The sequence below is a fragment of the Vipera ursinii genome (assembly GCF_947247035.1).
Source record: "Vipera ursinii genome assembly, chromosome: 4".
NCBI lineage: Eukaryota > Metazoa > Chordata > Lepidosauria > Squamata > Viperidae > Vipera > Vipera ursinii.
The window spans coordinates 95,493,092-95,517,547 of NC_139514.1; the positions used below are offsets into that span (position 1 = coordinate 95,493,092).

Below are 24,456 nucleotides of genomic sequence, written 5' to 3' on the forward strand. Positions count from 1 at the left end.
CTGTGCCCTATACACATATCCTAACCAGGAATATCTGTGCCAAGAGTTCCTCTGACTACTATGCTTGGTTTTTTGTAGTGGTTCCAGAGCACAGTAAGTAAAGATGACTGCATGCCAGAAGCACTGAAGAGCCTCATCTTTTCAAACTTTGAACCTTTGCACAAATTTCACACCAACTTTCTAAAGGAGGTAGAACAACGAATTGCTTTGTGGTAAGAATTCCAGCAGTTATTGTAATAAAATGACATTTTGATGCTAAATATTTTACATTCTATTCTACCATGTCCAATCCAGGATGGATATACTGTCAGTTCCAGCTGGATGAAAGTCTTAAGACTATGAATTCTGCAGCAGATTTCTGTATGACTAACAGATATTTACTTTTAACGATTTAAAATCGTCAAATTTCAATCTCAGTAGACACTTGAGCAAAAATATTATTATTTAGACTATTAAGAAGCTTTTGCTTGACATTTGCAGTACAGAAGTATAATTTTTTAAAAATATTTTAGTGTATCTTAAATTATCTTACTTTCCTTCTCTTTAGTATATACCACAGATTTAATTTCAAATTCTAGAATAATAGTCCAACTTAAAATCTACTTTGATTTAATCCGATCAAATGTTTACATTTAATTCAGTTTTATCCACATCCTTCTTCCTTATTTATTTTTTATTTAATTTATATGCCCCCCTCCCAATCTTGCAATCAAGATAGACTCTGGGAGGCTTTTCCATTAGAGCTAAATAAATATAAAGGGAGTATGCCTCACCTAGAATACAGTGTGCAGTGCTTTTCTGTACTAAACATTTAGTGGTAAAGTTAACAACAGGACTAGAGTATAAACTTCCCCTCACTGTGTTTTATCTTTGCCAGGGCTTTCTAATAGGGAGGTGTATTCACTGCACTGTGAAACAGACCTATTTTGCTACTTCCTTTTCCAAATATGTTAATACTGATTCAGCCAGTGCACCACTAAGAAAACAAGCTATTGAGGCTCCAAGTTCTTTAAAGCAAAGGAAGAGTATAAGAGAATACAGATAATTGAGGTATGGGAGTGGGTCAGTGTAATACAGCCATAGAAGACTCTTGACCATTTTCCATCTATTGCAACAAAGATCAACTGATCTGCAAGTCTATAACCAATCTGGATCGCTTCTAATGTCAGTATTTCTTTGGCAGATATTATGTCTTCAAAATGATAGCTGCCAAGAATCAGATAATGTGTAGTTGTCTGAATAGTACAGGTAGTCCTCAACTTATACCCATTTGTTTAGTGACCACTTGAATTTACAATGGCACTAAAAAAATGATTTATGACCATTTTTCACACATATGACTGTTGCAGCATACCCATGGTCAGGTGATCAAAATTTGGACGCTTGGCAACTGGCATGTATTTATGGCTATTGCGTGTCCTGGGGTCATCTTTTGTGACCTTATGACGAGCAAAGTCAATGGGGAAGCCAGATTCACTTAAGAACTGTGTTACTAACTTAATTGCAATGATTCACTTAACAATTGTGGCAAGAAAGATAATAAAATGGGGCAAAATTCATTTAATAACTGTCTTACTTAGCAAAGGATAATTTGAGCTCAATTGTGGTCATAAGTCGAGGACTACCTATAGAAGAAATATTTTCTTGTGCTCGCTTCGGCAGCACATATACTAAAATTGGAACGATACAGAGAAAATTAGCATGGCCCCTGCGCAAGGATGACACGAAAATTCGTGAAGCGTTCCATATTTTTATTTTTATTGGGTGTTATTACAGATTGTGATACTAAAGAAATTAACTTGATGTTGAATTTGATAACAGCTGCAAGGTTATTGGTAGGGCAATATTGGAAGAAGGACTGCCTGCCTACTATAGAGGAATGGACGCTTAAAGTGTCAAACTTAGCAGAAATGGCTAAGATTTCTGCTTACTTGAAGGATCATTCACAAGAAAGATACATTTCAGTTGATAATTATATTCAGAAAAAATATCGGACTAAAAAGTTCCATTTAGCTTATGAGTAAATTTTAGATTGTTATAATTTAAATTCTTTTATTATTATTATTATTATTATTATTAGCTATAATAATATTTATATTATATGATATTATTATTGTATTAGTATAAGTTGGATATTTTAGAGTGTTTGTAAGTATGTTATAGGCGGATTAAAGTGTATTATGTATTTGGTTATTTATATAGTTGATCAATGTTAGTTAGATTATGATTATTATTTATTTATTTTTTTTATTTTAATTCCATTTATATCCTGCCCTTCTCCGAAGACTCAGGGCGGCTTACAAGCTTAGCAGTAGCCTTCATTCTATGTATATGCCTGCTTGTTAGGGCTTTCACACACACCCCAAGCGGCATTATTACAAAGTCAGCTTATTGCCCCCAACAATCTGGGTCCTCATTTTACCTACCTCGGAAGGATGGAAGGCTGAGTCAACCTTGAGCCTGGTGGGATGCGAACCTGCACTAATTGCAGGCAGCTGGTGTTACGTAAGGAGGCATCAGCCCACTGCTCCACCAAGGCTCATTATATATTTGTAACCCTGTAATCAGCTTTGGGAAGTGGGAGAGGGGGAGGGGGGTTTAGGGGTGGGTTGGGGATGGGATAATATTGTAACTTTTATAAAACTTTTCAATAAAAAAATATTTTCTTAAAAAAATTATTCCACTGAAGTTAGTGGAATATGAGCTGTTAGATTTTAATACAACACTACAATGGCATCACAGTTAGGGCCAAGAGCTTTAATTAAAATGATTAATAAGAACAACAGATTGGACAATATAGGTACCAGAGCCTTTCTAAATTAATTTTAGTTTTGTTGATCTGTATTCTCAAATTATTTTCTGAGGAATATTTGATTTGATTGCATTGCTAATAAACAAAATTATTGTTACAGGTTTTCAAATTAGCATCTGAAATGCATTTTGATTTCTTTATTGTATTGATTAAAAGCAAGATAGCAGTAATAAAATCATACTAGTCTAGTGAGACATTTTATTTCTAATAAATATTTATCAAAAGAGACCTTCTTTAATCAATTAACTAAGCACATTTAGAATTCCATTGCTTTTAATAAGAATCTCTTTATTCTTTCATCTTCAGGGATTAGGAGAGGCTGTTTATTTTCATTCCTGAAGCCAATAGTTATATAAAGGAACAATAATCTTTCTATCTGAATTACTGTAGATTGCAAAAGAAAAGAGTCTAATCTAATTCACTGTGCTTTAATCATCCCTTCCAAATAAAACCAAAAATGGAAGTGAAATAGTAGGATGCTGTTATTTATTATATGATATATTTTAAGCCTATGAACTCACCAATAGTATGTGCATCTATTATCACTCTTGCAGTTACTTATTACTCGTAGACATATGTTTGACTAGAGATTTTTCTCCAGACTGTTTTACTCAAGAGAAACTATGATCTTTAGATGTAGTTTTTCACCCTGTCCCAGCCATCCTCCCCCAGGTTACACCGTCTTTAGCAGTGAGGGAACTCTGATTCCCTGCTTGGCTATAGATTATGATATGTTGATGGAGGGTAAAGCAGATGGATTTTGTTAGTGACAGAGTGACTGAAAACAAAATTTGGACCACAACTGAGCTTTATGTTATAAGGCAGCAGTAATATCAAGTGAGGAAATAGGATTCTAATTCATCTGAGCAGCTGTTGTACTTTTTAAAGTGTGTTAAGTCTCTTTTTGTTTTGTTTTCCACCAAAAGTCAGCAGGAAAGGATGCAGCTTATTATTTTAGCACAGACATGTCAAACACAAGGCCCGGGGGCCGGATGCGGCCCGCGAAGTGGTTTCATGTGGCCCGTGAAGCCATCCTGGAAACAGTGAGGGAACGGACCCCGCTGCCTTGGCCCTGACCCAGAGACCCTCCTCCTGCCAGAGACCCTCAGATCTGTCCCACTGATGCCCAGGCCCCCATAGGCACCCTTGATGCGAACGATGTAGAGCTGGCCACGCCCACCCAGTAGGCCATATGCACTCTAGCCATGCCCACCCAGTAGGCCACGCCCACCCTGGCCATACCCACCCGGCCCCCTGAGGGCAACTGCAATGCTGATGCGGCCCTCAATGAAATTGAGTTTGACACCCCTGTTTTAGCATCACTCAAAGTTAAGCACAGTACAGTAAACAAAATTTTCTCTCTCACCTTAATAATTAGGAAGACCTTGTTCAGATTACATCTCCTCCTTTCTCTGGATCTTGAAATAAAATGACCTTAAATCATACAGATGTCTCTTCTGGTTCCATTGCTGCAAGTAGCTGAATAATCTAAGTGGCTTTTTCATAGTACAAGATTAAATCCAATCCCAACTTGGTGATATAAGTAATTGCAATGAGAAAAGTCCCCTTCATGGATTACTGCCTTGTCGTGGCGAAGGGGCTTGCGTAATTCAATGAAGCTATGAGCTATGTCATGCGGGGCCACCCATGACGGAAAGGTCATAGCAGAGAGTTCTGGCAAAACGTGATCCACTGGAGAAGTAAATGGCAACCCACTCCAGTATCTTTGCCATGAAAACCCTATGGACCGTACCAAAAGGGAAAACAATATGACGCTGGAAGATGAGCCCCTCAGGTTGGAAGGCGTCCAATATGCTACTGGGGAAGAGCAGAGGGCTAGTGCTAGTAGCTCCAGAAAGAATGAAGCGACTGGGCCAAAGCCAAAAGGACACTCAGCTGTGGATGTGTCTGGTGGTGAAAGGAAAGTCCGATGCTGTAAAGATTTTTTCTCCATAGGAACCTGGAATGTAAGATCCATGAATCAAGGAAAGCGGGACGTGGTCAAACAAGAGATGACAAGACTGAACATCGACATTTTAGGTATCAGCGAACTAAAATGGACAGGAATGGGTGAATTTAATTCAGATGACCATCAGGTATACTACTGCGGGCAAGAATCCCTCAGAAGAAATGGAGTAGCCTTCATAGTTAATAAAAGAGTAGGAAAAGCAGTACTGGGATACAATCCTCAAAATAACAGAATGATCTCAGTTCGAATCCAAGGCAAACCATTCAATATCACAGTAGTCCAAGTCTATGCCCCAACCACCAGTGCTAAAGAGAATGAAATTGACCAGTTCTATGAAGCTCTACAGAACCTTATAGAACTAACACCAAAAAATGTCCTTATCATCATGGTGGATTGGAAGGCTAAAGTAGGAAGCCAAAAGATAACTGGAATAACAGGCAAGTTTGGCCTTGGAGTACAAAACGAAGCAGGGCACAGACTGATAGAATTTTGTCAAGAGAATACGATGGTCCTAGCAAACACTCTTTTCCAACAACCCAAGAGACGGCTCTACACATGGACATCACCAGACGGTCAACACAGAAATCAGATTGACTATATGCTCTGCAGCCAAAGATGGAGAAGCTCTATATAGTCAGTAAAAACAAGACCAGGAGCTGACTGTGGCTCAGACCATGAGCTTCTCATTGCAAAGTTTAGGCTTAAACTGAAGAAAGTAGGAAAAAGCACTAGGCCACTCAGGTATGAATTAAATCATATCCCTGTTGAATATACAGTAGAGGTGACAAATAGATTTAAGGAATTACTATGGACAGAGGTTCGCAACATTGTACAAGAGGTAGCAACTAAAACCATTAAGATTAAGAAGAGATGGCAAAATTACACAGAAGAACTATACAAGAATGAGCTTAACGTCCCTGATAATCACAACGAGGTGGTCACTGACCTCGAGCCAGACATCCTAGAATGTGAAGTGAAGTGGGCCTTAGAAAAGCTGAGCAACAACAAAGCTAGTGGAGGTGACAGTATTCTAGCTGAGCTATTCAAAATCTTAAAAGACAATGCAGTAAAAGTGCTACACTCAATTTGCCAGCAAATTTGGAAAACTCAATAGTGGCCACAGGATTGGAAAAGATCAGTTTACATTCCAATTCCAAAGAAAGGCAGTGCCAAAGAATGTTCAAACTAAACATTAAGAAAACCAAGATCATGGCATCTGGCCCTCTCAGTTCCTGGCAAAATGATGGGGAAGAAATGGAGGTAGTGACAGATTTTATTTTCCTGGGCTCCAAGATCACTGCAGATGGGGACTGTAGCCAAGAAATTAAAAGACGCTTGCTCCTCGGGAGGAAAGCCATGGCAAATCTAGACAGCACACTAAAAAGCAGAGACATTACCCTGCCAACAAAAGTGGGTATAGTCAAGGGTATGGTTTTGCCAGTTGCAATGTATGGCAGTGAAAGTTGGACCATAAGGAAGGCTGAGCGCCAAAGAATTGAGGCCTTTGAGCTCTGGTGCTGGAGAAGACTCCTGCGAGTCCCTTGGACTGCAAGGCGATCAAACCGGTCAGTCCTAGAGGAGATCAACCCTGACTGCTCTTTAGAAGGCCAGATCCTGAAGTTGAAACTCAAATACTTTGGCCACCTAATGAGAAGGAAGGACTCACTGGAGAAGAGCCTAATGCTGGGAAAGATTGAGGGCAATAGAAGAAGGGGACCACAGAGAATGAGGTGGCTGGATGGAGTCACTGAAGCAGTAGGCGTGAGCTTAAATGGACTCCATGGTAGAGGACAGGAAGGCCTGGAGGAACGTTGTCCATAGGGTCGAGATGGGTCGGACATGATTTCAAAACTAACAACAACAATGAGAAAAGTAACACATAAAACCTGAATGTAGAACCCAAGGATATGTGAGATAGCCAGACTGTGGGTGAGTTCAAGTCCTGCCTTAGCCATGAAAGCCAGCTGGGTGACTGGGCCGGTCCCTCTCTCCCAGCCCAAGCCAGCTCGCAGGGTTGTTGTTGTGGAGAAAATAGGAGGAAGGTTTGTTGGGTATGTTTGCAACCGTGAGTTATTTGTAAAAATAATATAGGCTGAATACAAATAAATGAATTCCAGCATAGTGTAAACTCTCCCAAGAGTGAAAAAAGCCACCCATTTTAGCAGTTACTTTTTCATATCAAAGTCAGTTTCAGGATATTAAAGGGGAAAAAACTCTTCAGTGTCATTCAGACTAGATTATATAATTTGCAAATCAGATGGTTCTTTTCAAAGATTTTGCTTTCTAGTTACTCAAAACTGGTACTGAATATGTTTTGTCCACCTTTACCAAAATGTTATTCCATACACTCTTGAAGTATTTTCAAGGAAAATAATTTTCCAAATTTGTGTGTGTGTGTGTGTGTGTGTGTGTGTGTGTGTGTGTGGTGTGGGGACAGATTGCCCTGCAAAAAAAAGTAATACGAAGAAGAATTAGCAATTCTCTACATGCTGTCATTTTTATCTGGCCCCAAGTAGGAATCCCTACACATTACTCTTTACATCTCCAGAACTTTCTTTCCAGGAAAAGCATCAGTTTTTTATTAAACCAAATTTCATAGCTGGAATGCAATATTAGTAAAAGAAACATACATGTTATTTATCACATCTGTTGAACTGAAGTGTAACGCAAATGATTGCATTGTTTTACAGCAGACATGTCAAACAAGGCCCGGGGGCCGAATCCGGCCCGTGAAGTGGTTTCATGTGGCCCGCGAAGCCATCCTGGAAACAGTGAGGGAATGGCCCCCACTGCCTTGGCCCTGGCCCAGAGACCCTCCTTCTGCCAGAGACCCTCAGATCTGTCCCACTCCTGCCCAGGCACCCATAGGCACCCTTGATACGAACGATGTAGAGCTGGCCACGCCCACCCAGTAGGCCATATACACTCTAGCCATGCCCACCCAGTAGGCCACGCCCACTCTGGCCATACCCACCTGGCCCCCTGAGGGCAACCGCAATGCTGATGCAGCCCTCAATGAAATTGAGTTTGACACTCCTGTTTTACAGGGTGTGAGCTTTCATAATCCACCATAGAGTTTCAAAGTATTAAGAAATTAGTTGCTGATTGATGGGGCTTTGTGATTTAGATTAACTGTCACCATGTATCTTATACGGCAGCGGTACAAAGGAAGGAAGTGTAACTAGGAGGAAGTGTATGCTTTCAGGATTGGGCAAAGCTATCAAAAAAGACACAAGACAAGGTTGTCCATTATCCCCATTATTATTTATATTAATACTGGAAGTATTGAATAGAAATATTAGGCAAGACTCAGAAATTAAAGGATTGGAGATAAAAGATGAATAATATAAACTACAAGCATTCGCAGATGACTTGTTCTTTGTATTAGAAGAGCAGCTTGAGACAAAACTCAAGCTTATGAAAAAGATAGAAGAATTTGGAGAAGTGGCAGGACTGAAAATAAATAGAGAAAAGACCAAAGTGATAACTAAAAAACCTTACAGAAAAACAAAAAAAATCAGCTATCAGAAAAAACAGACCTTCAAATAGTGAAGAATGTCAAATACTTGGGGATATATTTAATAGCAAGAATACATACCGGTATATGGTTAGAGAAAACGACTAAAAAACACATAGATTTTAAGCCAGAATTATTTTTGTTAGGTATAATTGTAGAAACTTATGAGGAGGAAGAAAGGGACGCGGTGGCTCAGTGGGTTAGGATGCTGAGCTTGTCGATCGGAAAGTTTGGCGGGTCGAATCCCGAGTGCCGCGTAACAGAGTGAGTGCCTGTTACTCATCCCAGCTTCTGCCAACCTAGCAGTTCGAAAGCACGTAAAAATGCAAGTAGAAAAATAGGGACCACTACAGTGGGAAGGTAATAGCATTCTGTGCACCTTTGGCGCCTAGTCATGCCGGCCACATGACCACGGAGACGTCCTCGGACAAATGCTGGCTCTTCGGCTTTGAAACGGAGATGAGTTGGAAACGACTAGCATCCATGTGCGGGGGAACCTTTACCTTTACCTATGAGGAGGAATGCGTATACTTAATGTTATATATGTTAACTGCAGCAAGAATTGTATTTGCTCAACGTTGAAAAGATGAAGAATTACCAGCGGTGGAAGTGATAATTAAGAAAATTTTAGATTGTGCATAAATGGAAAGACTGACACTGAAAATGAAAGAGAAAGAAGATTCAGAATATTTTAGAACATGGCATACATTCTATCAATAGTTAGAAAAATGAGGTAGAGAGAAAGGAGTTTAACATGTATTAGTAAGCTAAATATTGAAACCCAGACAATATGTTTCTAATAAAATATTAAGCATTTGTGACTATAAAAAATTAATTAAAAATATTGAGAGAAAAAAAGATTGGGCAAAGCTAATCCTGCTAAGAACTAATTGAGTTTTGCTGCAAGAATGTGGAACATGATTTGGTTTTTAGTAAATCTCAGTTAATTTAGAAATGACTTGATTATTTCAGCAACAGTTGGAATTTTAATTGTTGTACATTATATAGCTATCTGGAAAGAATACATTGCATTACAAATTCTCAAGTACACTGTGGCAATGTGAGTGGTTAAAAACAGTAAAGCTGATTTTTTTTACTATATTTTGTGACAGATGTGTCCTGTTTGTTAGTTATGAGCCTTAGTCAGAGAGCTCATTGAAAATTAATCCTGCATTTAAGGCGTCTATCATAGCAATCAACTAACTATAAAACAATGGTGTTTGACTACATATTAGGAAACCTGAGGTTCCTGTGAGTTTATTAGGCATTCCACATTTAAAGAATCAGTAGAATCAGCTATACTGCTTCTGTGTCTGCTTCTATGTCATTTCCAATCTTCTCTATGCAGGGGCATATTCGGTAATTTTTAACGTTTTTGTCAGGTTCCATCAAGCAAGTGGAGAATTCATGATAACCATGGACAGGCAATATACAATAATGCTAATGCTAACAATTTTGGACTGCAGAAATGTGTCCAACCATCAGATTGGCAGGAAAGACATGGAGAAAGCGAACTATTTCCTACCCTCCTGAGGTTATCCATATTTTGCAGTTCAGGTCTAGTAGCCTTACACTCTAGGACAGACATGTCAAACTCGCAATGTCACGTGACGTGCAACATATCAGGACGGTTTTGCCATTGCTGGCAATGGGGTGGGCGCAGCTTCCGCATAATGCATCCGGCCCATGAGCCACCAGCAGTTTGACACCCCTGCTCTAGGATAACCTTATTTGGTATTATGTTCAGAAGCTACTGGAATTACTAGATGAACTCGCATGGAAAGATTCTGAAGACAAAAGTTTAGAAAAGAATATTTTCAGTAGTCATGTTTTTAGAATTAAGTAATAATACAGAACCATTGAATTATTTCACAACTCATGTTACAGGGGAATTCAGCTGAGGATCTTAAAACACTTTCTAAAAACAGAGGTAGAATTAGGCCAGAATGGCTAATAGAATTCATAAGCCTTTTTTACACTAAGATGAGCTGCAATTAGAAGATTTAGTGATTTCTCAGAATCTACTAAAGATTTAAGAAACCCTTTCAATCTTGTTTGATATGTCTATTTTTCTTGTTCTGGTTTATAAAAGAATAGTTTCGACAGTAGGGTTCCACAACCCCCAGGCTGTGGTCACTACCGGGCCATGGCTTATTTGCAACTGGGCCACGTAAGCAGCAGGCCAATGCGCACGCATATGTGCGCACCTTGACTTGCATGAGCAGTGAGCGGCACACATGCACAGATGTGCACAACTTAACTTGCATAAGTTGAGCTGCACATGCGCACTGCCCCTCCTCTCGTGCAAGTTGAGCTGTGTGCTCGCATGGCCGGTTCCCCTGCCTCCCTCCGCCGAGCCACCAATCTACAAAGTTTGGGAGGTGCTATTCTGCAGAATTGCATTTTAATCTTTCAGGTTTATAGAATCATAGAATCGTGGGGCTGAAAAGGAGATTGGAGGTCTTCTAGTCCAACTCCTTTCCCAAGGCTGGAGTCCTTATATCATCCCAGACAAATGGTTGTGCAATCTTTTCCTGAAGGCTTCCAATGATAAATGCATACCTGGGAATAAGGGGGAAATCTGTGCTCTTGGACCCAGTGGAGAAAAATAACATGCTGAAAAGAGTAGCTTTATTTACATTGCAAAGCTGTGCACTGCAATAAAGGTCACTGTTGTCTTTAGCCAGCATATCCAACATTTCTGGAGGGTGTAGAGTTGGAAAATACTGTATTAGTATTCATAGAAGAAAAAAAGCCAAGTTACAGCTTAACATACTGGGTTTCCTCAAGTGAAATATAAAGTTGTAGTTTAGAGATACCTTTAATTTCTTACTAACTTTTTATTGTAATGTAAATAGCCCAAGATGGGCCTGTAATTGTTATCAATTTTGAATTAATACATTTCACCTGACTAACATTTTTTGCCAGAAAAGAATAGATGATATTGGTAATCTTATGTTTTGCTGGGGTTCCTTGAGGCTAGTGATTTTATTTGTTAAATTTTTATGCTGCCCATCTCTCCTAAAAGGCAACTCTGGGCGGCTTATAGATTATAAAAAACAAATAGAAAATTAATTAAAATATATTAAACTATGCAAATTAAAATTTTACAAAAAACAAAATTTAAGAGACAGACAGCATGGGGATGAAGTCTTTTTACCTTCTTCAACCGCCTCCAGTGGTGAATACCTCCATCAGGGTTCCAAACCAACCAACAAAGCCAAGTTTTAATACTCTTCTGGAAGGCCAAAAGGGTAGGAGCAGTTCTCTGAGGCTAGAGCACGGGTCAGCAGCCTGCAGCTCCGGAGCCGCATTCGGCTCTTTAAACCGTCTCCTGCGCCACCCAGTTCTCCTCCACCATGTGCACTTCTGAAAAAAAAGTGGGAGTAAAAAAGTCCCATTGAGAGAATGGGGCGGCGGAGGTTTGGAGAGCTGAGGTTTGGAGAGCTGCTGCCTTCGTCTGTGTTTCTTTCGGCCCCGAAAGAAACACGGACGAAGGCAGCAGCTCTCCAAACTCCCCGTTTGGAGAGCTGCTGCCTTTGTCCATGTTTGAAAGAAACACAGACGAATGCAGCAGCTCTCCAAATGGGGAGGCGGAGGTTTGGAGAGCTGCGCAGCTCTCCAAACCTCCGCCGCCCCATTTGGAGAGCTGCTGCCTTCGTCAAACGCGGAGGTTTGGAGGCCCCGGGGGGAGGGGCAGGGCACTCGGGTGGCTCCGGCAGTGCCCCTGCTGAAGGCGGTGCCGCAACCCAGTGCCTGTTGCCAGGGAGACCCACCACCGCCGCGCAGGTGCCTCCCGGCTCGGGGGAGCCGCAAGACGCTCGCGAGGCTTCCTTCGGCGGGGGAAGGGCCTGTTGCCTCCGAGGGGGGCCTGGGCGGGATCCTCTGAAAGGCCGTTTCCTTCATCTTCGCACGGCCTTCCGTGGTCGTCTCGGCCTGCAAGTGCCCCCCGGTAAGCTGGTGGCACCGGGCGGCGACAGGTGCATGCGGCTCAGGATGCAGCATGGGTGTCGGGGTGGTGCACATTTTGCCTTGTTCTGTGCATGCACACGCACGCATGCGCGTACACATTTTGCGGCTCCCACTTTTTTGTGTGTGTGACGGAACCAGTTCTGAGTGGCTCTTTTGCTGTTTTACGTTGCTGACCCCTGGGCTAGAGTATTCCACAGTGGAAAAGGCTGTTCTCCTTGACCCCACCCACTGGGATTCCTTAGCAGATGGGATGCGTAGCAGGCCTCTTCATCTGGCATGGGTAGGACATTCCCCCATTGGGAAGAGATGGCTGCTTCCTTAGTAGCCTGAAGAATCATTTACTTGGAAGGAACAATGAAACATGACTTAATCAGATGATTAAAAATACACGAATTAGAAATAAAAACATTAATTTTATTATTTAAAATAGTCTTTGTAATTATTTGTTTACAGCAGAGGTGGGAAACGATGGCATGGCTGGCTCAGGAATTCTGGGACTTGAAGTCCACAAGTCATAAAAGGACTATCGTTCCCCACCTCTGGTTTAAGGTAATAAACCCAAGGCTGTTACTTTTCTTTCAGATAATCTCAGGTATTTTTCTTTCAGATAATCTCAGGTAAAAAATGTGCTGCTTCATGTTTTACTATGTGCTATTCCTCATCAAGGACTCCATTCATGCATTCAAAAACTGGATCATTCAACATATGAATCCAAATGTCCATTCACCCCCACATCCCGGCTGAAGTCACTGCTAATCTAGACTGTGGGCAGGCAGTGGCATATTCAACCTGAGCCAATAGTATCTGAGTGACACAAGGGAAACAAGATGTGGCATTCCAGTTTTTAAACACTTTTATCATGTTTTCTTTTTAATCATAAAATGACTGTTACTTGTGGATCCCCATTTTCCTCTATTCACTCTGTTATTTTGGATTTGTAGAGTGATCTCATTTTGGCTGTGACAGGTATGATTTATTTGCCTTTCATCCAATACTTCCTGGGAATTTGGCGCTTGCCTCCCACACTCTTTTGAATGTAGGTTTAGAATTCTTAAATTATTCCTTACTCTCTTTTTACATTCCACCTTTCCACCACGAATAGCTGCTTTTGAGACACGGCTGTCACTGGATGTGCTAGTTTTGACTGTCTCAGCACTAAAATTGACAGGCTGTAAACATAATAGAGGTCTCTTGTCCGCTTTGCTGTTAACTGCAGTTAGAATCTCAAAACCTGACAATACAATTTGTGTTGTCAATAAACATTGTCTGCCTATAAAATCAGTAATGTTTTCGTTTTTTAAGTCATCATCTCCTTGCAGCAGCTGGACAGATGGCTATGATCTCAGGCAGGGAATTTCATCAGACATGGAAATGGAAAGATCTAAAAATTGGGAGCAACTCCATTTGTAAATCCCATATAAGAGGGTGATGATGTCTTTTAGAGAGCTCCTCAGAAAGAATAAAGGGGTGAGGTGCTGGTTACTTACAGTAAATAGCTGTTTGCTTTTTAGATATCTGCCAACTTTGAGCTGTTTGGTAGGCTTAACTGAAGTTTGAGAAGCAGAATATGAGCACTGCCTTTTTTTCTTTTCCTGTACAAATACAGATCTTTGCTTTGATCTCAAAGTATGTTCAAAACTCCAGCAGAACAAGAATGAAAATAAAACCAAAAGAGCAAATTAAAAATTGATTTTAGAAGAAACTTTTAACAATAGATACTACCCTGGACACCATCTTTCTGGCTACTTTAAATAGATCAGCTTTAAATAGAGAATTCACATTTCTTTGCATGTGCCCTTTTCTAAATATTTTGGAGAAATTAGTTCTTTAATGTACTTGTCAGATGATTTTCATGAATATGAACAGGTTTGTTCAGTTTCTTTTATTTATTTATATATACAACATATATATATATATATATATATATATATATATATATATATATATATATATATATATATATATATATATATATACACACACACACACACAAACAGACATTTGGCCTGGTGATATTATTTACTAGTTCAATTATTGGTTCAAAAGGTAAAATTAGAGAGGTACAGAATTCTCATAAAAATATGAATTAAATTGTGAATTGGGGGAAAAAACAGCTCATTGCTAAAGAGAGTACAAAAATAATACCCAAATGATGGTATGTAGTATGAGATCTATGGGAAAGAAAGATTATAAGGGAGAAAATAAACTGACCCATTTCTTTGCAGAAGCCCCTCCTCCACCCGAGTGTATACTTGTATGTTTGTTTTCCAGCATTAGAATTAGTCCAGACTTACTGTCTCTTATTTCAATATTAAATATTTTCACGAGGGAGCCAGCAACTTGGGACTGGCAATAATTGGGACCAACAATTTGGTCATTAAGTGAAACAGTTGTTAAGTATGCCCACCACTGTGGCATATAATTTCCTTCAGCTTTTCTTTGCTTTACAGACCTGCAAAGGTTGTAAGTGCGAGTATTTGTTGTAAAATTATTTTTCTATCACTGGTGTAACTGAGAATGGTTGCTAAACATGGCAATTGCTAAATGAGAACTGTACTGTTCTACCTGTACATCACAATGATTTTCTATGATCTCATATTTTATAAAATTTGAGATATTTTATATTTCTCTGAGGATAAGCTTAAATCTCCTATTTTGCTTGTTTAATTGCAGTCTCAAATGTATGCAGATCAGGCATCAATGCCTTGCTAGCAGCCTAGAGTCAAGCATTATTATTTTCCAGTATGCAGTTGAGTAAATATTACAACATGTTCCTCCAACTGTTCAGTTTTATTTATCCAAAGATTGACTAGTCTCATTGTTGAAACCAAGTTAGCTGGCTTACTGATTTCAGTGAAGCAATAGCTCATATTTGCAAAAGAAAAATAAATTAGCAAAGTATTTGTGTCCTGCTACTCTTCCAGTATAATCCCATTAGCATTAAAGATCTAGTTGATGGTATTTGGGAAATACAGTAGAGCGGAGTTGTGGAGTAGTTTTTCATACTTTCAGAAGAGTCCATCTGCTATATGCAATAAACTACCCATGGTTTATATGTGAATATATACAGAAGTATGTTCATAGCAAAACTTGGGTTATTTCACAAGGATATTTTTCTGTGCTTGATAGTGTATCAGCAAAGAATATTAAAAGTCAGCTCTATTTAAGTTTACTGTTTCTGTGTAGAGTTATTTCTGATTAGTTTCTAAGTAGGATCTCTCTCTCTCTCTCTCTCTCTCTCTCTCTCTCTCTCTCTCTCTCTCTCTCTCTCTTTCTCTCTCTCTCTCTCTCTTTCGCAGAAGTTAACAAAAAGCCTTGGCAACAGGAAGGAAATCCAAGTTTTGTTTCTCAATTATGGAATCATAAAGATTGGATTTAAATGTGGTCTTTGACATGGAAAAATGCTTTATCTTTAGAAAATCATAGTAAATTATTATTATTTTACAATATGTATGTTACTTTGAAAACCTGTCTCTTTTTACATTGTACAATGTATCCCTGGGAGAAAGAATGATAGACTAAAAGAGAAAATATAAGTGAGGGCAATCAATTTTCAGGGAATCTTTGTGGTTTTTTTTGCAAAGGATATTTCCCAAGTGGTCGAGTTGTTGCTCCTTCAGATGTTTACAAGTGGAAATGAGTCCAATCCCATGTTTCATTACAGTGAAGCCTTCACCCAAATGAATGTCTTTCTGTGCAGATGTTTTGGTTGTCTAGACAGACATTTTAATCAGTGAAATGTGCTCTGCTCACCCAGGTTTGCGAATATTCATTACGAGTGCATTTTGGAATAGAATTATAAACTCTACACACAACATGTTTGATTGCTTTGATCTTCTTCAAATGAACATTAATTAATTAATGCATGCTTAAGCCACCATCACTTATTTAATAAAATTTGAAAACGTCTTTGATAAACTAACTTTAATGGATGAAATATTTTTCCCCTTTGTATGTTTACAGATGGAAAATAGATTGCAAGTATTAGTGAGGACATTTTACACAAAGATATTCATGAAGGAATAGAGCTTCAATTTTTAAAATTCTGTATCTTAAGTAATGCAGATATAGAGCATCCAGTTGTATAAAAATGAGTAAATCAACAATGAGTAGCACATTCTGTCAATCATCTCTTTGAATCCTCAATCACTATGCTCTTTTGGACAATTATGCCTTCAGTGTATGTAGTTATATGCTTTTGTTTATGGTGTAGTTTAAGATAGACGTTTGTTCCTTCGAATCTTTAGTTGGAAGTGAGATTAATTTTTCTTAGTACACAGCTGGATTCTTAAATGAAAATTTGAACTATTTGAGAATATATTTCAAATATTCCAGAAATTTTAATGCACTGAATTAACTGAAAATAATTTTAGATCAAGTTTTAATTATGTTAAATTCCACTAATTTAGACATCTTGGTTGTAAGTTTAATTCTCAAACTCTATTGTACCCATGCAAATTCAGACAATCGTTTACACTGCAAAAGTAAAGCAACTGTACCTCCCATGCCCGTTTTGAGGAAAAGTCAAGTATTAGTGGAAGAGGTCATATTACCATGGGTGGTTTAAAAAATCATTCGGGTTTTTACCCTGATTAGATATACCATCATAGAAATATCTAATGAAATGTTTTTGGAAATCAATCAAAAGAGATGAGAAAATCAGGACCTCAGGAATGGGGTTCACTCTGAAGTTTGAACAATTCCCCACCCCCACCCCTGACTGGTATTTTGAAGGGCCCTGAAGATGTGGCTCTTCACCCAGGCTTTTGGCGGGAATGATTGGTGCCCCTTTTCTTTGTTCTCTTTATTCCCATCTGGGTTTATGTTCTCTGCCATCTTTGTTTTGTGTTATTTGTATTATTATTTGTTTTTAAATGTTTTAACAGTTGTAAAGCATCCAAAGTACCTAATATATATATAAGGACCTGAGATAGCAGATGTTGTTGTTTGATGGTGTTAAAGCTATCCTTGCAGCTGCCTTTTGCAATTGATTTGAACCATCATTAAAACAGTACAGAAAATAGTTCTTTCTGTGTCAACTCAGGAAGCTCAGATTGCCCAATAATTTGCTGATAGAATTCTATAGAGCTATTATTGAGTCTGTCATTTGTACCTCTATAACTGTCTGGTTTGGCATAGCAACCAAACAGGACAGGAACAGACTTCAACAGATAGGACTGCAGAAAAAACAATCGCACCCAGCCTGCTTTTCATTGAGGATCTGTATACTGCATGAAAGAATTGAGGCCTTTGAAATCTGGTGCTGGAGAAGACTCCTGCGAGTCCCTTGGACTGCAAGGCGATCAAACCGGTCAGTCCTAGAGGAGATCAACCCTGACTGCTCTTTAGAAGGCCAGATCCTGAAACTAAAACTCAAATACTTTGGCCACCTAATGAGAAGGAAGGACTCACTGGAGAAGAGCCTAATGCTGGGAAAGATTGAGGGCAATAGAAGAATGGGACGACAGAGAATGAGGTGGCTGGATGGAGTCACTGAAGCAGTAGGCGTGAGCTTAAATGGACTCCAGAAGATGGCAGAGGACAGGAAAGCCTGGAGGAACATTGTCCATAGGGTCGCGATGGGTCGGACACGACTTCGCAACTAACAACAACAACAACAACAATACTGCATGAACCAGAAATAGGCTGAGAAAATATCTACAGATCCCTCACTTCCTGGACATTTTAAGTTGTTTCAACTTCTCCCCTCAGGATGTTACTATAGGGCAGACATGTCAAACTCACAACGTCACGTGACGTCGTGCAACATATTGGAGCTTTTCCCCCATTGCCGGCAATGGGGTGGGCGTGGTTTCGTCATGACGTGTCCGGCCCGCGGGCTGGCAGTTTGACACCCCTGCTATAGGGCATTGCATGTCAAAACAACTAGACACAAAGATAGTTCTTTCCTCCATGCCATCACTCTGCTGAACACCTAACTCCCACAGAAATATTCCTCAAGTCATGTTCAGTTCTTGGTTATCCCATGAACATATTTATCTAGTATTCTCAGCAATGATACATAAATTACTATGGCCTGCCTTTGGGATTTTTTAAAAAAAAGTTCACAGTCTAACTTGCATCCCTGGGATTTCCTGAAAGTTTCCCATTTCAGCACTTTCTATGTCCAATCCTACTTAGCTTTTTTAAAATCAGCCATCAACAGTTTCATGCTGCCACCGGCTGTTAACACAATTAGGGTCTGGCCTTGGGGCTAGAACATTTACCTGAGTCAGTAATTATAACATAGTACAAATATTGTTCAGGGTGTCTCAAAAAAGTGCTAGCTTTCAAAGAACCCTCTAAAATTAGAAGACATACCTATCTTCTTCATTATTTGGATCCATATGCAAATAAAGTGTTAATTTTGTCCAACCTAAAAGTTTTCTCTCTATTACTTGCCATTATGTAGGAGTATTAGTGGGGAAAGGGAAGGGTAACTTCCCCTCCTCTTTCTCCCTTTGCTTCCATTGTTTTGATATGTTTCATCTAAAGCAGGATTTGATGTGCTCCTTAGGAATAGTACGTGTTCCACTGCCACACTCTTTGCATCTAGATATGGAGTTGCATGTGGAAGGACTGTAGAGTAGAAGGAACAATAAAAGGAAGTTCTCTCTTCTTCTTTTCTTCAGACATTGGTCCTTCTTCAGAAGACTGTTTTGCAGGAGGAATGGAACTTTTATTTCCTGAGCAACTCTAATTGACTTGGGAAACAAACTGATTTGTGTGGCTTTATATGCATGAGTTGGAGTTGGGGGTGGAATCAGTCATGGTTCTTTACTGCTTCAAGATTATTACGGTGCTGATGTTAAAATCAGTTATTAAACGTGTGAAATACCTATATGAACTCTCCTGCTATGAGATTCTTTATTTTCTAGGCTTTTTAGTCTTTTTTTTCCTTCATTGCATCACAAGTGACAGCCCATTTTGGTGGTAATCTGCTACTTCCAGGCACTTGTTAAAAGAGGGGCCAGGTCTCAGACATACCATTGCAATTGCCATCTTGACTTTTTTTGACCCCATTTCCCATGAACTCCCTGCTTCCAGCATTGCCTATTATTTATTATCTCTGTTCTGTTCATTACATAGATGATTTTCTAAGGCTTGTCTGATATGGATAATTCTATTTCTGGCAGGGAAGGCCGTTCTAATGCCCACTTGAAAGGAGATTTCCAAAAAATTGGAGATGTTATGCTAAAGAATATTCAGAATATAAAGGTATGAACTAGATGTGTTTATGTGCTAACTTTTTCTTGGAATGATAATCATGCATGAGCTTCTGCTCTATTTGCTCACTGAAATTAAAAGAAATCAATGTATTTCTGAACATTTGGTCTGAAGAGATAACAAATCTGTCTGTGTGAAAGCCTTGTTTAATTCTGCTGTGTTCCAGACTGATTTATAATCCAACACAAGCACTGATTGCCTTTTTCCTACACACCATCTCCCAAAGCCCTTCCTACTCTTAGCTGTGCTTGGTGATCCTATGGTAGCTGGATCCATATATTGCATTGATTCATGGTTTGTTTGAATCATGATCAAATGAATAAAAACTTAGTGGTTGAGTTCCCACAGAAAACTAAGCCAAACTCAGTCAAATTGTATTAAGCTTGTTGGGGATGGAGCATTGCACTGGGAAGAAGCTGTCCTTAGGCTGATTCTGCTCTTTGTGGTGGCCATCACATTTTTAAACCAATCAGACTTCAAGAGTGTATGAAAAAGAAGACTCATAGAGCAAGAGTAGAAAATTTGTGGCTCTTTTAATATGGTTGGATTATAATAATCATGGTTCCTGGCCACTGATTACTTGTCTGTGACCGATGGGATTTTGATTCCAATAATATGTTAAGGCGAGGGAGAAATTCTGTAAAAGATTCTAGGTCTAGATCAGACATGTCAAACTCGCGATGTCATGTGAGGTCGCTCAACGTATCAGAGCTTTTTCCCCATTGCCGACAATGGGGTGGGCGCGGTTTCCTCGTGACACGTCTGGCCCATGGGCTGACAGTTTGACACCCCTGGTCTAGATCATTTGTGTGAATTGGTTGCCCTTCTGTGTATCTTGGGAACTCTTTGTTAGAAAAGCAATGGGTACCACTGTTTTTGCATCTTAAAACTGGACTTTGCCAGTCATCTCAACCATAATTAATAGTATAGCTCCAGGGGCTCCACTTTGGAGTTGCAATCAAGGGACAGGCGAAGTTAGATCCTTCTCAGTTGTGCTCCCACACACACACACTTCTAGAATCCCCCCCGTGAAGGCTTGCCTAGCCTTTTATCTCACATTGTTTCAGTCGTGGACAAGGCTTTTCTAATACCTGCTGAACTCCCTTGGAAATTACTCTCATCTCTTCTATGTTCGATTCATTCTCATATTGTATTACAGAGCGGCTTTTATTGTGTTGTGTTTTTTTTAACCAAAAATTGCATCAGAGCAGATATTATGTGAAAATAAACCTAAATAAAAAATTCTTTCCTACGTAGAGTTACCCTCGTTTCTCTCTCCTCTAGCAACTTACCGTTCATTTGCGAAAGCATAGCAAAATACTGCTAGACCTGGAAAATGGAATCAAGAACTCTCGCAGGCTCGAGGCCTTATGCAGAGATTTTGAGATGCAGAAAGTCTGCTACCTTCCCCTCAATATCTTCCTTCTCAGGCCACTGCATAGACTGATGCACTACAAGCAGATAATGGAAAGGCTCTGCAAACATTATCCACCCAGTCATGGGGACTTCAGGGACTCCAGAGGTAAATGTGTGAACTCTTCCTGTAGCAATTCTCTTAATTTTAAATTTTGGAGGAAGTGACTCGACTGTTTTCTTAGAGACCAGGAATCTAACCTGAGTAACAATGAGTATCTTGTATCTTTAACAGAAAGAAGATTCGTTAAAACAAACTTCCCATGTTATTGTTTTGTGTTTTGCCTTTGCTTTATTGTTTCTGCTGAGTTTTAGTTGTAAGTTCTGAGGCTTTTCAGTGGCAGCATTATAAATTTAACAAAATAATAATAACAACCACACATGAAGGGGAGGGCAGGCAAAGCCTAGCTCTAGCAGAGAGTCAGACAGTTAATGAGCCTGGAAAGATATTCCTTGAGATTAACAATTTCACAAAAAAGGGCAGGCAGAGTCAGGTTAACCAAGGACCATAGAAGAAAATTCTAGATATCTGCAACCAGAGTAGATTTGCTTTCAGGTGTATGTGCACAATTGGAAGAATCTTGATAAATGCATAAAGGTGGTAAATATGTCTAGTAATTTGTTCTTGAATACAGATACATTATGCCTTGGCTTCAAAGGGCAATGATGCCCTGATCAAGCATATTTCTTAAGTGCAGGCTATAAAAATGAGATTTTTTTAAAATAAAAAAATCACAATGTTTCAGGGGCCAAATCAGTTAAGTCTGTTAAATAATTTATACTCATTCATACAGCAAACATCCATGGAAATCCATCATCTCCAAGTGAAATTCAGAAATATTTTGAGGGGGCAGATTCAATTTGAAACTGGAAGTCTTGTGGATATAGATTCTATTTCATGGTTAACAAAACATTAAACATTGCATGTTTTTTCTAACGTTCTTCAGATTTCTAATAGAGTAGCTCTACTTGATGGCATAATTTCTTTGTTTGTTGTTTTTCTCCCTTTCACAGCTGCTCTGGCAGAAATTTCAGAGATGGTGGCCCAGCTCCATAGCAGTATGCTAAAAATGGAAAACTTCCAGAAACTGCATGAACTGAAAAAGGACTTGATAGCTATGGACAATCTAGTGACTCCAGAAAGAGTACGTATCCCCACAGTATTTGGAATAAAATATTTGGCTGAAAAAATGAGCAATTGCAGGATTCTTGTCAGGATGAGATATACCTTCTCTAGAATCTACCAAATTAAACTTTTAACCATGTTAGATGCTAGAAAATCCATCAACTGAACTTGTGCTTAAGGTCAGCATGTCCAGAACAGTTGGCACATCATTTTCTCATTAACGCTTCTGTTGGCTAATAGCAACTGTCTTCTTCAGATTAACTTCACATTATCTGCCTACTTTCCATTCATTTTTCTATCCAAAACTGATACAAGATATTTTTTTCCAGTTTCCTTGATACCTAACAAAAAGAAGTAGCTTTTTCTTTTCATTCATGCTTTGTGGCCCACAACCCAGGTGACCTCCTGAGAGACCCCCCCCCCAAGATAGTGGACAAGAGAGATCAAATCATATAAGTACAATTACAGCAGATAGGAAGAATAAAACAGAATGATACTCTTCTACAACAGTATCAAAACTCACCGAGGGCCAACCTGGATGAACTTTCCCTGGCTAGCTCCTGGAATCAGTCCAAGCCACTTAAATCTCTATAGCTAAATCCAAAAGAAAAAGGTCTATTAATTCAATCTCATAAAAATGCTCTTGATTGTATTTTGTACTCTTAACACTAAAAATAGGATAAAATAATTGCTCTTTTCAAACTCTTCCCCTTTGGTTGTATTGCTCTACAACTCTTATTTATTCTTTGCCAGCACTGATGGCAAAACTAGCTTCATTTGTTGTCATAGTAGTAGTAAAGTAGCAGTAATAGTTAAACTATTATATTTGAATATATCCTGGTCTACTTTATAAAAGTGGTAGAGTTGTAGTAACTCAGTCTTTATTCCTCTTTATTGCTTATTATCATCATACTGTACTGTCTTCTAGAGTTTCCTTTCATCCCCAATGCATGAGTGAAGATTTGACAATTCCATTTACTGCTTTCATTTCCTGATATTTTCCGTTACTTTTCCTTTAATGCCTTGTGTGGAGTCAATGAAAATCTAATCCTCTTGTTTACTGCACACCAATGGCTGTCATTTATTTATTCATTACACATAAGGTACTTTTCACTTACAGTACATATCTCTCCTCAACAGCATCATATCATTAATTCAATAATACAGCATTAATGAATGGATCTGGGAAAGATTTATATTTATATTCATTTCCCTACCCATTAGAGTGGAAAGGCATGGAATGTTACAGGTGCTGTCCCCTAGGGAGGTAAATCTGGTAGGACCTAGAAGAAGGGCCTTCTCCGTGGTGGCTCCCTCCCTCTGGAACGGCATCTCTCCAGAAATTAGACTGGCTCCCACTCTGACCCTCTTTAGGAAGATCCTGAAGAAATGGTATTGCCAGCAGGACTGGGGAACCCAGAGTGGGATGGAGCCCATTAAATGGCTGATACGAGTGTGTGTTGGCGTGGGGGGGGGTGATTATTTAATTATTTTTATTTCTTCTACATTGTGTTTTTATTTTCTGTAAGCTGCCTAGAGTCGCCATGAGAGAGTAGATAGCTATATTAATTTTCCAAAATCAATCAATGAATCGATAAATTTCCAAAAATATGCTTGGGAACACAAGGCGGCACAAAAAAACACACATCTAAAACACTTTAAAGCCTGTGTCTTTTTTCAGGACCACAGGACAGCTGCAGGGTTTTGGGAAAAGGCATAGGTGCTGTACTCTGTCTCTTCCCTAGTACTTTTTTTGGGGAACTGAATTTCAAGTGCTGCCAGCCTTATTAATTACCACCCATGCCAACGTTCAGCCTGAGGTTTGATGTTTTCTATTTTGTGTCTTGTCTATTCCTCCACAGGAATTTATTAGACTGGGTAGTCTCAGCAAACTGTCTGGAAAAGGCTTACAGCAGCGGATGTTCTTCTTGGTAAGTGGCAGGAACTGCTTAGAATGTGTGCAATTAAATACAATTGTGCCACAAATACCAAGGGAAAGGAAGGAGGAGGAAATTCACAAGAGCAGTAAGATGCAAATTGTGGAGTAATCTGAGAAGAGATCTGCAGCTTTCTGTTCTCCGCGATGAAAAGAAGCTCAGCCAAATGTTAAATAAACCAACAATAGATGAAATAATTCTTAAGAAATCAAAATCTACATTCACACAGTCTGCATTTTTTCTGCTCTTCCTGAGAATTATAAAATAAATGCAACCCAATATATATATTTCAGAAAATGATGCATCCTGGAGTACTTTAATAGAGAAACTGTCAGCCATCCCAACTTGGTCAATCAGAAAGACTCTCACAGCCACAGCAGTAAAAAGTATACTTTACTGAGGCCAAACGGTTACAAAGCCAAATCTAACTTTTCAAGCCCAAACCAAGTAGTTAACTTTTCCCCTGGGATTCATCCCCCTCCC

General features: G+C 39.3%; 1 protein-coding gene across 3 annotated transcripts in view; it reads left to right on the forward strand.

The window, feature by feature from the left end:
• The window catches only part of FARP1 (FERM, ARH/RhoGEF and pleckstrin domain protein 1), a 171,983-nt gene that overhangs the window by 133,319 nt on the left and 14,208 nt on the right, over positions 1-24,456 (forward strand). For all 3 annotated transcript variants that reach the window (XM_083362005.1, XM_083362004.1, XM_083362006.1), the window contains exons 16-20: positions 79-212; positions 19,407-19,488; positions 20,782-21,019; positions 21,925-22,055; positions 23,899-23,967. In XM_083362005.1, the coding sequence (XP_083218131.1) occupies positions 79-212; positions 19,407-19,488; positions 20,782-21,019; positions 21,925-22,055; positions 23,899-23,967 (654 nt within the window). The remainder of the gene's footprint in view (positions 1-78; positions 213-19,406; positions 19,489-20,781; positions 21,020-21,924; positions 22,056-23,898; positions 23,968-24,456) is intronic.